This window comes from Oncorhynchus mykiss, chromosome 8 (genome assembly GCF_057628025.1).
Source record: "Oncorhynchus mykiss isolate SJ-2025 chromosome 8, ASM5762802v1, whole genome shotgun sequence".
NCBI lineage: Eukaryota > Metazoa > Chordata > Actinopteri > Salmoniformes > Salmonidae > Oncorhynchus > Oncorhynchus mykiss.
This window is the reverse complement of record NC_143029.1, coordinates 74,386,439-74,401,135: the sequence shown is the minus strand read 5'-3', so window position 1 is coordinate 74,401,135 and position 14,697 is coordinate 74,386,439. Positions and strand designations below refer to the sequence as shown.

Genomic DNA, 14,697 nt, shown 5'->3' with positions numbered 1-14,697 from the left:
ACAATTCTTCCTAACATTATTTCTTGATTCTATTTTTCCTCAGTATGTGGTGGTGAGCAGCAAGAAGATTCTGTTCTACAACGATGAACAGGACAAAGAACAGTCCAACCCCTCCATGGTACTAGATATCGAGTAAGTATGCTTGTTTTATGATTTTGGATTTAATTGTAATTCACTTTACACTAGAAATTTGTTTTGTGGACAAAATATCAGTCTTAGTAGTTTTTTATGATAATTATTGCTTAATCATAAAATAGATAATGTAACACTTTGTCTGAGACAGTGTATTCTGGTACTCAATCATCAGTCATTGCTTGTTGTGTGCAGCAAACTGTTCCACGTGCGTCCAGTTACCCAGGGTGATGTGTACCGAGCAGAGACGGAGGAGATCCCAAGGATATTCCAGGTAGGAAGGAACCTTCTGACCTGACCAATCAACTTTCTAACCCATTGTCTTAGCACGACGGCCGTCTGCGCTGATGGTTCATGGCAACGCGGTCGTGTTAGAATGACCCAGAGGCCTTCTGACCTAAACCAATCAGCTTAACCAGCTCAGTCTTTTTAGTTCTTCAGTCGCCTTACTTGCCCATTCTCAAACGGATGATTACAATCCCATTTTAGATTTTGACAGCTGTCTTGAGTGGACTCTAGTCTACATGCACAATTAGTTATTAAGCTGATGCCTTTTTCTCCCAGAAAGACTTTCAATGAGCGCTTAAACTTTTCAATGTGTGTTTCAGTAGTATACAATCCTTTTCTTTAATGGCTCAGACGCGAAGGATTTACTTCTGATTTACAGCAAATCCCCGTCATTCGCATCAAGAAGAGATGCCGATACAGGGGAGGTGTGGGTGCCTTGTGAGAATTAGTCGGCGAGTGGGAAACCCGCCTCTACCATCCGTCCTATTGGCCAACTTGCAATCATTGGAGAATAAATTGGATGAGCTCCGTTCGAGACTATCCTACCAACGGGACATTAAAAACTATAACTTAAGTTTCACAGAGTCGTGGCTGAACCACGACATGGATAATATACAGTTGGCTAGGTTTTCCATGCATCAGCAAGACAGAACTGTTACCTCCGGTAAGACAAGGGATGGAGGTATGTGTCTATTTGTCAATAACAGCTGGTGCGCAAAATCAATTATTGAGGTTTCCAAGTTTTGATCGCCTGAGATAGATATCTCATTATAAGCTGTAGACCACACTATTTACTAAGAGTTATCAATATTTTTCGTAGCTGTCTATTTACCACCACAAACTGATGCTGGCACTAAGACCGCACTCAATGAGCTGTATAAGGCTGTAAGCAAACAATAAAATGCTCATCCAGAGGCGGCACTCCTAGTGCAGTAAAACTTTAATCCATTTTACCTAATTTCTACCAGCATGTCACGTGACAAAAATAATAACTCTAGACCTTCTTTACTCAACACACAGAGATGCATACAAAGCTCTCCCTCGCCCTACATTTGGCAAATCTGACCATAATTCTATCCTCCAGACTGGAATATGTTCCGGTATTCATCCGATGGCATTGAGGAGTTAACCACCTCTGTCACCGGCTTCATCAATAAGTGCATCGACAACGTCATCCCCACAGTGACCGTACGTACCCCAACTAGAAGCCATGGATTACTTTCAAGGAGCAGGGCTCTAAACTGGATGCTTATAAGAAATCCTGCTATGCCTTCCGAACCATCAAACAGGCAAAGTGTCAATACAGGAATAAGATTGAATCCTACTACACCGGCTCAGACACTCGTCGGATGTGGCAGGGCTAGCAAACTATTAGACTACAAAGGTGAGCCCAGCCGCGAGTTGCCCAGAGACACAAACCTACCAGACAAGCTAAATTACTTCTATGCGTGCTTTGAGGCAAGCAACACGGAAGCATGCATGAGAGCATCAGCTGTTCCGGCTGTGTGATCATGCGCTCCATAGCTAATGTGAGTAAGACCTTTAAAACAGGTCAACATTAACAAGGCCACAGGGCCAGACGGATTACCAGGACGTGTACTCCGAGCATGCACTGTCCAACTGGCATGTGTCGTCACTGACATTTTCAACCTGTCCCTGACCCGAGTCTGTAATGCCTACATGTTTCAAGCAGACCACCATAGTCCCTGTGCCGAAGAACACCAAGCTAACCTGCCTAAATGACTAGTGACCCGTAGGACTCACGTCTGTAGCCATGAAGTGCTTTGAAAGGCTGGTCATGGCTCACATCAATACCTTTATCCCAGAAACCCTAGACCCACTCCAATTTGCATATCCCCCCAACAGATCCACATATGACGCAATCTCTATTGCTCTCCACGCTGCCCTTTCGCACCTGGACAAAAGGAACACCTATGTGAGAATGCTATTCATTGACTTTAGCTCAGCGTTTAACATCAAAGTGCCCTCAAAGCTCATCGCTAAGGACCCTGGGACTAAACACCTCCCTCTGCAACTGTATCCTGGACTTCCTGACGGGCCACCCCCAGGTGGTAAGTATAGGCAACGACACTTCTGCCATGCTGATCCTCAACATGGGGGCTCATCAGGGGTGCGTTCTTAGTGTCTTCATGTACTCCCTGTTCACCAATGACTGCGTGGCCAAGCACATCTCTAACACCATCATTAAGTTTACCGACGACACAGCGGTGGTAGGCCTATTGGGAGGAGGTCAGAGACCTGGCAGTGTGGTGCCAGGACAACAACCTCTCACCTCAAAGTGATTGAGACAAAGGAGATGATTGTGGACTACAGGATAAGGAGGGCCGAGCACACCCCCATTCTCATTGACGGGGCTGTAGTGGAGCAGGTTGAGAGCTTCAAGTTCCTTGGTGTCCACATCACCAACGAACTGTCATGCTCCAAACACAGCAATACAGTCGTGAAGAAGGCACCTATTCCCCCTCAGGAGACTGAAAAGACGAAATGGATCTTCAAAAGGGTCTACAGCTGCACCATCGAGAGCATCCTGACTGGTTGCATCGCTGCCTGGTATGACTCGGCCTCTGACCGCAAGGCGCTACAGAGAGTAGTGCGTACAGCCCAGTACATCACTAGGGTCAAGGACCATTCAGGACCTCTATACTGGGAAGTGTCAGAGGAAGGCCCAAAAAATTGTCAGACTCCAGCTACGCTAGTCATACACTGTTCTCTTTGCTACCACACGGCAAGCGGTACCTGAGTGCCAAGTCTAGGTACAAAGGGCTTCTTAAGTTTCTACTCCCAAGCCATAAGACTGCTGAATAGCTAATCAAATGGCTACCCGGACTATTTGCGTTAACCCCACCCTACCTACACGTACATATTGCCTCATTTACATGACTAACCTGTACCCTCGCACATTGACTTGGTATGGATAACCCCTGAACATAGCCTCGTTATAAAAACATTGTTTAATAGAGACTGATTCTCTCTTGTCTCCCCTCTTCAGATCCTGTATGCCAACGAGGGGGAGTGCCGGAAGGAGGCGGACATGGAGACTGTCTCGCAAGGGGACAAGACCAACTGTCTGCCCCACAAAGGTCACGAGTTCATCCCCACGCTCTACCACTTCCCTTCCAACTGTGAAGCCTGCTCCAAGCCCCTGTGGAATGTCTTCAAGCCTCCTCACGCCTTGGAGTGCCGCCGCTGCCATGTCAAGTGCCACAGGGACCACCTCGACAAGAAGGAGGACGTCATCGCCCCCTGCAAAGGTACGGTGATAGAGGTTAGGTTAGACTGACAAGACCTGACTCTGTGTTGTAAAGGGGGAAAAATGTACTTTAAGGCCCAATGCAGCCATTTTTATATATCAAATCATTTCTGGGTAACAATTAAAGGAAAGTTCCACCCTAAAACATTTGTTTGGTATTTGTTACATTGGTCCATTGTTGATATAGTCCCAAAATGTTTTGCATGTCAGCAATCAAGTTATCAAGATGTATTTTGAAAGAACACACAATTTAATAATATAACTTGATTTTGGATTTTGTTAACTGGCAAGTGTTGGGTTAAAGGGGATATTAACTTCCACCTCCTTAGGGACGTCGAGACATCTTGAGTTTGTGTTTTCAATTTTCTACCTGGTTTTGTCTCCTCCAACAGTGAACTACGATGTGACCTCTGCCCGGGACATGCTCCTGCTGGCCTTGACACAAGACGAGCAGAAGAAATGGATCGGCCACCTGGGCAAGAAGATCCCCAAAACACCGCCCTCCTCCTTCCTGAGGGCGTCGCCCCGCACCCTGTCCACCCGCTCCGGAACCAACCAGTCCTTTCGCAAGAACCCCAAAAGCATAACGGGCAAGCCAAGGTAACCTTACACACGTACACTCTCTGGGCCTGAAATAGCATCATATTCCTTATATAGTGCACTACTTCAGTCATGAGCACCCTACTCCCTATGTAGTGCACTACTTTTGGTCAACAGTAGTGCGCTATATAGGGCATAGTGGGCATAGGACACCACCTCTGATTGTCCCACGAAGCAGCCCTTTCAACCTAAAAGTTGTTCTGTAGTTTTCTTCTATCCTCTGGTAGGGCCTGAGCGGACACACTTGTTTTCTATTGCTTGATGCTTGTTTTGAACAGTACAGAACATTAAGGAATTGTGGGCTTCTATTCTGGGGAGTTGAGTGTGTGCTAAGGTCCAGAAGTCCTCTGTACATCCCTGCTGCTGGACTGTCTGTTTCGGTTTTGTCTTCCAGTCCAGTCAGTCACGTGACTTGCTATTTGTCTTCTACTACCCTTTGTGACTGTAACAGGTCGCAGTCTCATTCTGCTACCACAGCCTCCAGCCTCCAAGCAACAGACACAACATCCAGCACTTGTTGACAACAACTCCTCCACACCAAATTTACAGAAGTCTTAACTTTTTAGACCATCTCCTTCCTGTTTTGGCCTGACTATTTATTTATTATTAACTGACTGCGTTGATGGTGTATATAACATCAGTGGAATTGTCCTCCTTTGTGGTTCTTTCTCGTTTGACTTGGGGAACTCTTTCTATCTAATTTGACACTAAAGTGTTGTTGGTTGGTTTCATTGACTAACTCTTAGCGCTCTATGCAACCTTTCCTGAAGCAGGTGCCCCATATATGGGTTGTTGTATTTCTCTCTAGCAAGAATGATGCCAGAGGCCATCAAAGACATAATGAAGTTGCAGTTACTATGTCTTTAAATCCATTGTTCTATGTAATATATTAATATCTATCGGGGGTACTAACCAAGTGTCAAATGTCTTCCACTCTTTTACTGGACACCTGTTTTCTCTTCTTTCTTCCAGCTAACCATCTGAACATTTGGATTCTATTGGGACTTTGTATTTTTTCTTATCCCCTCCATTATCCCTCACGTTAAAGGAGAATCCTTATTTTATGTAACAGTAAATTAAATCAATCAGACCAGGGATGGAAATTGGGACAATTATCTGACACAAGGCATCAGGGACATTGAGAAGGCCTGCTATTTCCCTCACCCCCTCCTCCCCTATCCTCACCGCGGAGCCTCAACTAAGACTTCCTCACCCAGGCACCACATACTTGCAACTCTTCGTTTCTTCCAGAAGATGGCGTGGGCGACTTGGAACCTGAATGGAAGATGGAGAGCAATAGAAAAGGGCTCATGGTATGCAGTTGGTAGTACATATTCCATATCAGTCATGGGAAGGGATTCCGGTTGAATGAATGAATGACTGCGGGTTTTTCTGGGGCTCTTGCATGTCAACATGGAGGTATTGTAGTACAGGGATTGGCTTAACTATGCGGTGAATGGGTACATCTCGGGGATACGGAAATGTGGTTGTTTTTTCTTCCCTTGTCAGTAACTCTGTTTCCTTCAATGTACTTTGATGCCTTTGACTGGTGGCCTTTATGCTCCTATCCCCTATTACTCTGCACATCAGTTATACCAGGGGTCGGTTGGGACAGAGTATGTATTGGGAACTGAGTATTAGATGTTTTTGAGTATTGAGTGAGGAGCATGCAAGATCATCATTTCAATCTATGCATTATTATTTTTATTATAATTGTTATTGCTCCAAGCCATAAGGAAATTCCATTGTAATGGCATATAGGAGACCTAGAAACGTCATTTTTTTTTCTGTGTTCATTGGGTACATTGTTTTCTGTAATATTGTTTTTTTTCTTGTATTTTTTGTATGTATTGCCTTACATTGACTCATAGATAAATGGTTCAAAAGGAAAACATTAAGTTAACAAATGTAAAACTGCACTGTTTGAATTGTAAATTATTTGTAGAAAACTAAACAGGTGTAGCATTTGGCCCACCTAGTGCCTTAATGTTTGGATAACAATTTTACTGCCATATCTGTTTGTGTTTATCTCCAAAAAGAAGACCAATCTTAACTCTTACATCAATCTTTTTAAATATCTGCCACACTGGTTTTATCAGAACGTTCCGACTGGTTTGGGTATATCGAATGCCTCATAGACTCATTGCAATAGTTTAATGTATCAACACAAAGTTCCCAGAGTCCAGTATGTATCTCACGAAGGTTTCTGGATGGTGTACCTTGTTAAAGATGTTATATTAATATGGAATTGTTTCAAGCAAACACCACTCAGTGTACAATATTAGAAATAAAATAAGGATCATGAATACCTCAATAATTCTAAATGTTTTTTAAAAACTTTGTTCAGTAAAAAGAGAAAAGCACTGGAACTATGATCTACTCTATTTTGTCTTGGATGAATCACATGTTTAATTGCAATGGAGGCCACACTGATGGATAGGTGTCAATAAACATATCTTTATCATCTATGCACTTCACTTTTGTTATGCATGTAGGCTGAGATTGATTTTGATATACTACTCTTTATTCTGAGCAACTACATATAGACTTACTGCTAACGAAGTAATTTACCAATCCAAGTGCTGTGATTGTAGCTAGTCATTCAATGGTTAGTGCAATATGGGCTCCTTTGGACGTCCCTATCCTAAACCCCTATCCTTAACCCTTAACAGTTTCAACTTCAATGGGGTGAAGTCAGATTTGGGATGTCCCAATGATCCAGTTTTAGACTTTTCCCTTCAACAATCACAGTGCTGGGAACAGAGAAGAGCTGTGTTACTGGGATGAGCATCACTGTTTGGCAGAAAACACAAGGTAAGTTAGGTTATGAAGAACCACTAATGGGCTGCTTTTAACACGTGGGAAGATTTAGGCTAGTGATTTGCTCCTTTTACAGTAATTGAGCTACTTTTAACAGATCATAATTAATAAGTGTCATCAGGACAGTCAAACTTTTTGGAGACGGATGCAGAATTTGGTAAAACATTTTTATTTTTGTTTTGTTTAAATTGTATGTGTTAGTGGGAACTGAGATGTATAATATATATATATTTTTAAGTACCTTTACAAATGTATTTGTTGAAGAAATTCTACTGTGATCAGGGGCCCACTCTGATCATAACATATTTGGGAGTGTTCAAGTGTCTGCTAAATGGCTTTTCCTAGTATTTATTACTTTATATTGTGTTTCTTGATGTGGGCGTTCCTTGATATCAGAGAACGCCCATTGGTGCCTGCCATTGGTCAATTCTGGCGTTATAAGACTGGTGTTTATTTTTTTTTTTTTTACACAGATTTGTTTGCATAGCAGATTAGGATAAATTGACGTGACAGGTTGGGCAATGCTACAGTTGTCCCAGATACGAAAGAAACTGCCACGGACAAATGGCGAGCGTTTCTTGACATCAAGAAACGCTAATGTCAGTAAACGCCCCTAATTGCATCTGCAATTACACCCTTCTCCTTCACATGTTGGGCTGTCCAGGCTGGATAGCTACAGGCAGAGCGCATCGATACATTTTCAGCGTACACTGCCGTGCAGTTGCAGCGTCATTGTGCAAACTGTTTGAATGAAGTTCGGTGTAGCTACTAGCTAGCTGGACAGAAACATATCGTAGCCAACTACACCCGACAGCGAATTCGCGCCCCGGTGACTGGAGTTTGAGAATAGCAACCAAAACAGCCTAAAAGATGACCGTATTTACAGGTAAGCTAATGCTGTAAAGTAACCACTTACAATGATGACCATTTTCTGAACTATTTATACACGTGTTTCAATGATCACTATTGGACCGCTATCTAGCAAGCTAACAAGCTAAAGTGTTAGCTAGTCATCATAGGCCGTAAAGTAAATCAGTGGAGTCACCAACTAGCGAGCTGCCCGACAAAAATAACAGATTCGAGAGTGTTTTCTCTGATTTAAGAAAATATGACAAACGAACTATCTAGTTAAGTAATCTAGATACGTGTTGGTGGTGTTGACAACTAGTTAAGTAATGTGTCTAACTAGCTAGCTACTTAGCTTTATGTTGTGCTAAGGGCACCAGTTAACTTCATGCAGTCACGTCAATATTTAGCTAGCTACTTAGCTCTATGGTGTGCTAACGGCACCAGTTAACTTCATGCAGTCACGTCAATATTTAGCTAGCTAGCCTGCTAACTGTTAAGCTAGCCATAAAAGGAACTGTCTTACACTACGCAAAGAGCCTAACGTTACTGTATGAAAATTGTACTGCAACGTTACATCTGGCCCAAATAAACTAGCTTAGGAGCTAGTCTAACACTAGCGCAATTTGTTTCCGCTAAATTGGTTTGTTTTGTGATTATTTTGCTAACTAACTTGCTAGCTAGGTTAGTTAGCTATTGAATTTAGGTAGCGTGTTACTTAAGTCATTTTACCATCTCTTTTATGCAATCTTCCTAGTCAGCACAGTAGTAGCCGCAGTTTTTCACTTGCTTCTAGCTAACAGGTGATCAAGACTTAAAAACCAAAACATTCGACTCTTATTTAAAGCCATCCTCTGCAGCACAGGTTATCACTGTAAAATATGATTGTGCTGTGTCATTCATGACAAGACACGATGCCTTCCACTCCCTGCTGGTTAGCAATAACAAATACCTGTTTTTTTTCTCAGTGAATGTGAAATGGGGAAAAGAGAAGTTTGATGCAATAGAGCTGAACACAGAAGAACCTCCCATGGTTTTCAAGGCTCAGCTCTTTGCCTTGACCGGGGTACAACCAGAGAGACAGAAGGTTATGGTCAAGGGAGGCACACTTAAGGTAAAGTTGTCTCATTTTAGTTAATCAATGAATGTCATCACTTGGACCACGGATGATCAATACATTATTTCCAAAGATACCTAATCATTTGTATGTCTTTTTTCAGGATGATGACTGGGGAAACATCAAATTAAAGAATGTAAGTATAGCCTAAAAGTTGTCATGTTACTTCTGTCAATATTGTGGAAAGTAGACTGATATATTGGCACATTTCATTGTAATTTAGTGGGTAATCTATTTTCTTCTTTGATTACCATCACCAGATATCCTATGGTACACAATGTGACATGCGATACTCTTCCTCCTCTCTCCACTCTCTCTCCGTCATTCCCCCTCCACCCTCTGTCCTAGGGGATGACTCTGTTGATGATGGGCTCAGCGGAGGCCCTGCCCGAGGAGCCTGCAGTCAGGCCCATGTTTGTAGAGGACATGACTGAGGACCAGCTGGCCTCAGCTGTGAGTTAATGTTTACTCGTTGGATGTCTGTTTGTTTAAAGGGAATGGATGCTGTCTGGGTTTGCCAACACAGGCAGTCAGAGAAACTAACCCCATTTTGCTTGTTGTCTGTGTAGATGGAGATGCCTTGTGGACTGACCAACCTGGGAAACACCTGCTATATGAACGCTACAGTGCAGTGTCTTCGCTCCGTGCCAGAGCTTAAAGGAGCCCTCAGAAGGTGTGCTCATGATTTTTGCATTAATGCCACTCTGTGATGATGCAAGCAACTTGTCAGTGATCTAATCTATAGTGATGATGCAATATGATTCTTATAAATTTTATATCTATATACAGCTGACAATTATATCACATGTATTGTTAGTCTTAGAAGACGCCGCTTTCAGGCTCTTCAACATGATAGTTTTTTTTTCTCGTTTTGATTGCTACCTTGCCATGAGCAGGTGACCAGGGTGTGCCTATAAGGTTAGACAATAGACTGTTTTTGTTCTTAGTCGTGTTTTATGGATTTGATCTTATTTATGAGCCCTCTGTCTCCCCCTACAGGTACGCAGGTGCTCTGGGGTCCTCAGGGGCCAACGCATCATCCCAGTACATCACAGCAGGTCAGTGCCTGGCATCTGTATCTGTTGTATTTATATTTTTGTATCTGCCAGTTTAGACGTGGTAATGGTATGACTCAGTGAGTCGTAGCCATAGAGATCCTATTCCATTACTAAGTATTTAATTCCTAATTCTATGGTCAGAGCACAGTGCTGCCTATACCTGCATTGTGTGATGTACTATAAACTGTAGGTGGCTTTGGGTAAAGGGTCAGCTAAATGTCCATGTTATAACTGTTAAATAACCGTTTGTATTCCCTTCCTCAGCCCTCCGTGACCTCTACGAGACCATGGACGAAACTTCCTCCAGCATACCCCCGATCATCCTGCTGCAGTTCCTGCACATGGCTTTCCCCCAGTTCGCTGAGAAGGGAGACCAGGGACAGTACCTTCAGCAGGTGAGACCAGGGCCCCTGGCTTGCACCAGTCACTCACTCATCACCAGAAGATGCTGCTTTGCTAATACTGCTTGGTACTACTCAGTAACACACATCTAGACTGAACCACCTTGATTGCTGTTTCAAGTAGCCCAAGAGGACATTTGAATAATTGTGCATACAGAATGTGGTCATGGGCTTCATTAATGAATGTCTCTCCCTCTCTAGGATGCCAACGAGTGCTGGTTGCAGATGATGCGGGTTCTTCAGCAGAAGTTGGAACCACAAGACTCAGACGCTCCCATGGAGGTATGTGTATAAACAAATATGTAAGCTGTCAAGGTAGATGTGGATGTCTGTCCTAACTTTCCCTTTTTCTGTCTGTCATAGACTGACACTGAGAGTGGAGCTGCTGCTGTCGCTGCCAAGAAGAACTTCATTGACCAGTATTTTGGAGTGGAGTATGAAACCACGTATCCTTAGTCGGTACACCTGACCAATTGAATTTGAGATGGACGTATGATCTATTAGGGAAAGGAATATGGCTTCCAGGGTTTTTATTGGATGTGGCAGGTGGCACGGCAACATTTTCTAGGCCCCCATCTTGGCAGTGTAGACATTTTTCCATTTCTAAGCCAATTTTCTGCAATTCTACAAATTTCTCCATGGAGCCGAGATACATTTTCGCAGTTTTAAAGCAAATTTCCTGCAATTCTATGCGTTTTGCCATGGCTAATCAATTCTCCCGACTGTCTAGCTTTCATTTTTGTGATTTGTTATTTCTCAAATATTATATTATAAACAATAATGGACCTATATATATGTATTTTTTTTCTTTCTACATACTTTATATCTGGTTACACTGAAATACTTTTCCCGCAATCCTGCGCATGTCTTTTTTTTTTTTACACTGTTTGGTTTAAGGCGACCCAAAAAAAAAGTTTAGCGGCCCGCCTAAGGATTTGAATGGCAGAAATATCCCCGGCTTCCACATTTGTGTATTATTTCAACAAACCTTTTGCCCTCTCCTCCCAAGAATGGGGAGGCAGGTAGCCAAGTGTTTAGAGCGTTGGACTAGTAACTGAAAGGTTGCAAGATCGAATCCCTGAGCTGACAAGGTGAAAATAAGAATTTGTTCTTAACTGACTTGCCTAGTTAAATAGAGTGGTGTCCTTCCTGTCTGGCAACTATGTTAGGAAGGACACCTGTATCTTGAGTCTCCTATTTCTGTTTCTTTCTTGAAGATATGCTCAAGTTTTTTTTTTTTTACCTCCCACTTTGGGCTGGATGTGTCGATGCGCAATTAGTCTCAATTCCTAGTTTGAAAGCAACCGTTTTTTGGAAACGGCGGTGCCATTTTTCCCACATGGGCCAGCCCCCTGGCAATTTGAGTTTTAGCCAATGCGCTTAAGCTCTTTGCAATGTGGTGCACGTATCTGCACATATGTGATGTAGTACGCAATTTCCGTTGACCACTTTTCATGAGCTACTTTCAGACCTACTGGCTAAAGTATCCAAAAGTAGTAGAGAATCTCTTTAACCTCTGTTCTCAGTATGAAATGTACAGAGTCTGAAGATGAGGAGCCAGCTAAAGGTAAAGAGAGCCAGCTTCAACTCAGCTGTTTCATCAACCAGGAGGTCAAATACCTGGCCACTGGGCTCAGGCTGGTGAGTAGTACCACAGCAACACGCACAAATGCACAGAAACACACATGTGCACACGATGTCTCGAAGGTGGTCTGTCACCATGGCAACACTGATCTAATCCCGTCATGTCCCGCTGTTTCTTTCTCCAGAGACTGCAGGAAGAAATCACCAAGCTGTCCCCGTCTTTGCAAAGAAATGCCCTGTACATAAAATCTGTAAGTTTGTAGTTTGGGCCGGGCCGTAAGATTTTTATACACTAGTGAGAGCTTGTGAAATGTGTTTTATTGTTATGTTGTTTTAGTTGGTTGGTTAAGGTGATGTTCACTTGATCTCCCTTCGTCTAGTCTAAAGTCAGCCGCCTCCCTGCCTACCTGACCATTCAGATGGTTCGCTTTTTCTACAAAGAGAAGGAATCTGTCAATGCCAAAGTCCTAAAGGTAAGTCCTCTGATGTTTTAGGAATGTCCTCCTAATTGATGGGATTATCATCAGAATACTGTTGTAAATGGAGAAAAAAATATTGTCCTGACGCTTTTTTCCCCCTATTGACTTAATTCTCCAGGATGTCAAGTTCCCGCTGATGCTGGATGTGTATGAGCTGTGTACCTCTGAGCTGCAAGAGAAGATGGTGGCAGTCAGGTCAAAGTTCAAGGAGATTGAGGACAAGAAGCTGGAGAAACAGTCACAGAAGGTAAAAATATATATTTATTTGTGTACCGTCTCTACTGCAATTCAGCTTTGAACTGCAAATTTATACTCTAGAAAATAAACCCAAACCTCCAAGAAATATATTTCCGTGTTGTCCTTTGACCAAACAAAGCAACTCGGTGTGAACGAACGTCTCAAACAACATGCGTGTAGTATGTGTAGCTTACATTTTCTCTTTGTGAATCAAGCAGGTGGAGAAGAAAGTGGGAGACAAACCGAAGGAAGTGAAATATGAGCCCTTTTCATTTGATGACGGTTGGTTACTTTACATCATATTGTTTTGTGGCATACCTTTACAAACTAAGAATCAGTCAGTGTGAGAGAGAGGTTGTTAATGTTTCTAAGCATGTGTCTTCCTTGCAGACCTGGGCTCCAACAACAGCGGTTACTACAACTTGCAGGCAGTGCTGACACACCAGGGCCGATCCAGCTCCTCCGGACACTATGTTGGCTGGGTCAAGAGGAAAGAAGGTAACCTCCATAGCATTAAGAAAAGTCTCCACAGTGCGATGAATAGATACATCAACCTGCTGCTTAAATGGGTAGTTCACCACAACGGAGGATGTGGGATACGGACCCAGAGATTTTAGATCACTTTACTTTGAACTAAGGTTCAGCTATATGACGTTGCCAAGTAGCGGCCAGATGAGCACAAGTGCCCTTCGCTCTGCTGAAAGGTGATAGCTGCGGGACCAAAACGGTGGAAGTTTACCCTCATGCTTCTCTCTCTTAGTTGTGGAAGTCGGCCTGATTTATTGTTTACCTTGTAAACAAACTACTATATTCATGTTTTGCCATTACAGACGAGTGGGTGAAGTTTGATGACGACAAGGTGAGTGTGGTGTCTCCAGAGGATATACTGAGGCTGTCCGGTGGAGGAGACTGGCATATAGCCTACGTCCTACTGTACGGACCCCGACGACTGGAAATACTTGAAGAGGAGAAACAGTAATCAACCTAATGCAAAAAAACTAATCTAACCAACAAATGCCATTTCCAAGCACTGTCTACCCTGCATAGATGTGCAATAAATTCTGGGTGTCTTTATAAAGTAACTTGGACAGATGTTTGTAAAGCCATCCTATATCAACATGAGTGGAGGAAGGTTTTAAATGGTTTATTGAGCCAGGCAATCTCTGGACTGGATCATTGAGCGGTTGAGTTTCTAGTTCTGCAGTTTCATTGTTTTATACACATTGTATATTTTTTAAGTCCTTGAACAAGGTGCTCATGTCAGTACTTCTGTAGTCATAACTAATCAGCTGTACAGTCTTTGGCCAAGTTATATAATCTGGTTCAGGTGTCTTTCAATTTACCCTGTACCTTTAATTCAAATGTATTGGAGACCACCCCTATCACCTACAGTGCCCACTATTCAAACCATAATGAATCCTTGCATCTCTTTTGGAAACAGAACTGTCTTGCACATTGCTTTCGTCATTGTGATTTGTCATCATACGAGCGGTTCAATACCTCTAATACAGTGTGACTATAACGCTTCTCTCTCATACATGCAGTCATTATCCTGATGGCTTTTCATAAATGGTTAAAATAAACTTATACCAAACCATGTTCTGATTAAATGACTCACTTTTATCCATCTAAATGCCCGTCCTGTAAGTGGTTAGCGCTAAATGAATAAAGCTCTGGTCAAAGTTGAGCATTTATTTAATGATTCTATGGAGGATGAAATTACAGTACATGTCTAAGCATAAATACCAACGAAAGGAAGGCCTTGATCTATGCCTCGTTGAGGATGTCTGCGATCTTGGGGAAGCCAGCAGCATTGAGCGCTGGAACCAGATTCCCCTCACGGTCCTGCTTGGCCACGTCCTTG

The 14,697-nt window shown here is 42.8% G+C and overlaps 2 protein-coding genes across 4 annotated transcripts in view; both read left to right on the top strand.

Annotated features, from left to right (window-relative positions):
• The window catches only part of LOC110530503 (rho-associated protein kinase 1), a 69,099-nt gene extending 62,340 nt beyond the window's left edge, over window positions 1–6,759 (top strand). The window contains exons 29-33 of one of the 2 annotated variants that reach the window (XM_021613647.3): window positions 44–132; window positions 328–406; window positions 3,431–3,692; window positions 4,084–4,291; window positions 5,264–6,759. In XM_021613647.3, the coding sequence (XP_021469322.2) occupies window positions 44–132; window positions 328–406; window positions 3,431–3,692; window positions 4,084–4,291; window positions 5,264–5,267 (642 nt within the window). In that variant the 3' untranslated portion in view covers window positions 5,268–6,759. Of the gene's footprint in view, window positions 1–43; window positions 133–327; window positions 407–3,430; window positions 3,693–4,083; window positions 4,292–4,742 lie in introns of both variants that reach the window. The other variant, XM_021613646.3, reaches the window with a different exon arrangement.
• Window positions 6,760–7,560: 801 nt separating this feature from the next.
• On the top strand, window positions 7,561–14,430 carry LOC110530500 (ubiquitin carboxyl-terminal hydrolase 14). 2 transcript variants are annotated; one of them, XM_021613642.3, is made up of 16 exons: window positions 7,561–7,997; window positions 8,926–9,071; window positions 9,178–9,210; window positions 9,423–9,527; window positions 9,644–9,747; window positions 10,074–10,132; window positions 10,397–10,527; window positions 10,735–10,815; window positions 10,897–10,979; window positions 12,060–12,174; window positions 12,303–12,368; window positions 12,498–12,590; window positions 12,715–12,843; window positions 13,052–13,115; window positions 13,224–13,331; window positions 13,664–14,430. In XM_021613642.3, exons 1-16 carry the CDS (start codon window positions 7,982–7,984, stop codon window positions 13,810–13,812), a joined length of 1,482 nt encoding a protein of 493 aa, XP_021469317.2. In that variant the 5' UTR covers window positions 7,561–7,981; the 3' UTR covers window positions 13,813–14,430. The 2 variants fall into 2 exon arrangements, with proteins under 2 accessions (XP_021469317.2, XP_021469316.2); XM_021613641.3 differs by having other exon boundaries at window positions 13,049–13,115.
• The last annotated feature ends 267 nt before the right edge of the window (window positions 14,431–14,697 follow it).

What these genes read in the sequence shown, in the direction of transcription:
- LOC110530500 (XM_021613641.3), top strand. An exon ending in AGGACCAGCTGGCCTCAGCT is followed by an intron (nt 9,528 to 9,643) that starts GTGAGTTAATGT and finishes TTGTCTGTGTAG; the next exon opens with ATGGAGATGCCTTGTGGACT. An exon ending in GGAGTGGAGTATGAAACCAC is followed by an intron (nt 10,980 to 12,059) that starts GTATCCTTAGTC and finishes CTCTGTTCTCAG; the next exon opens with TATGAAATGTACAGAGTCTG.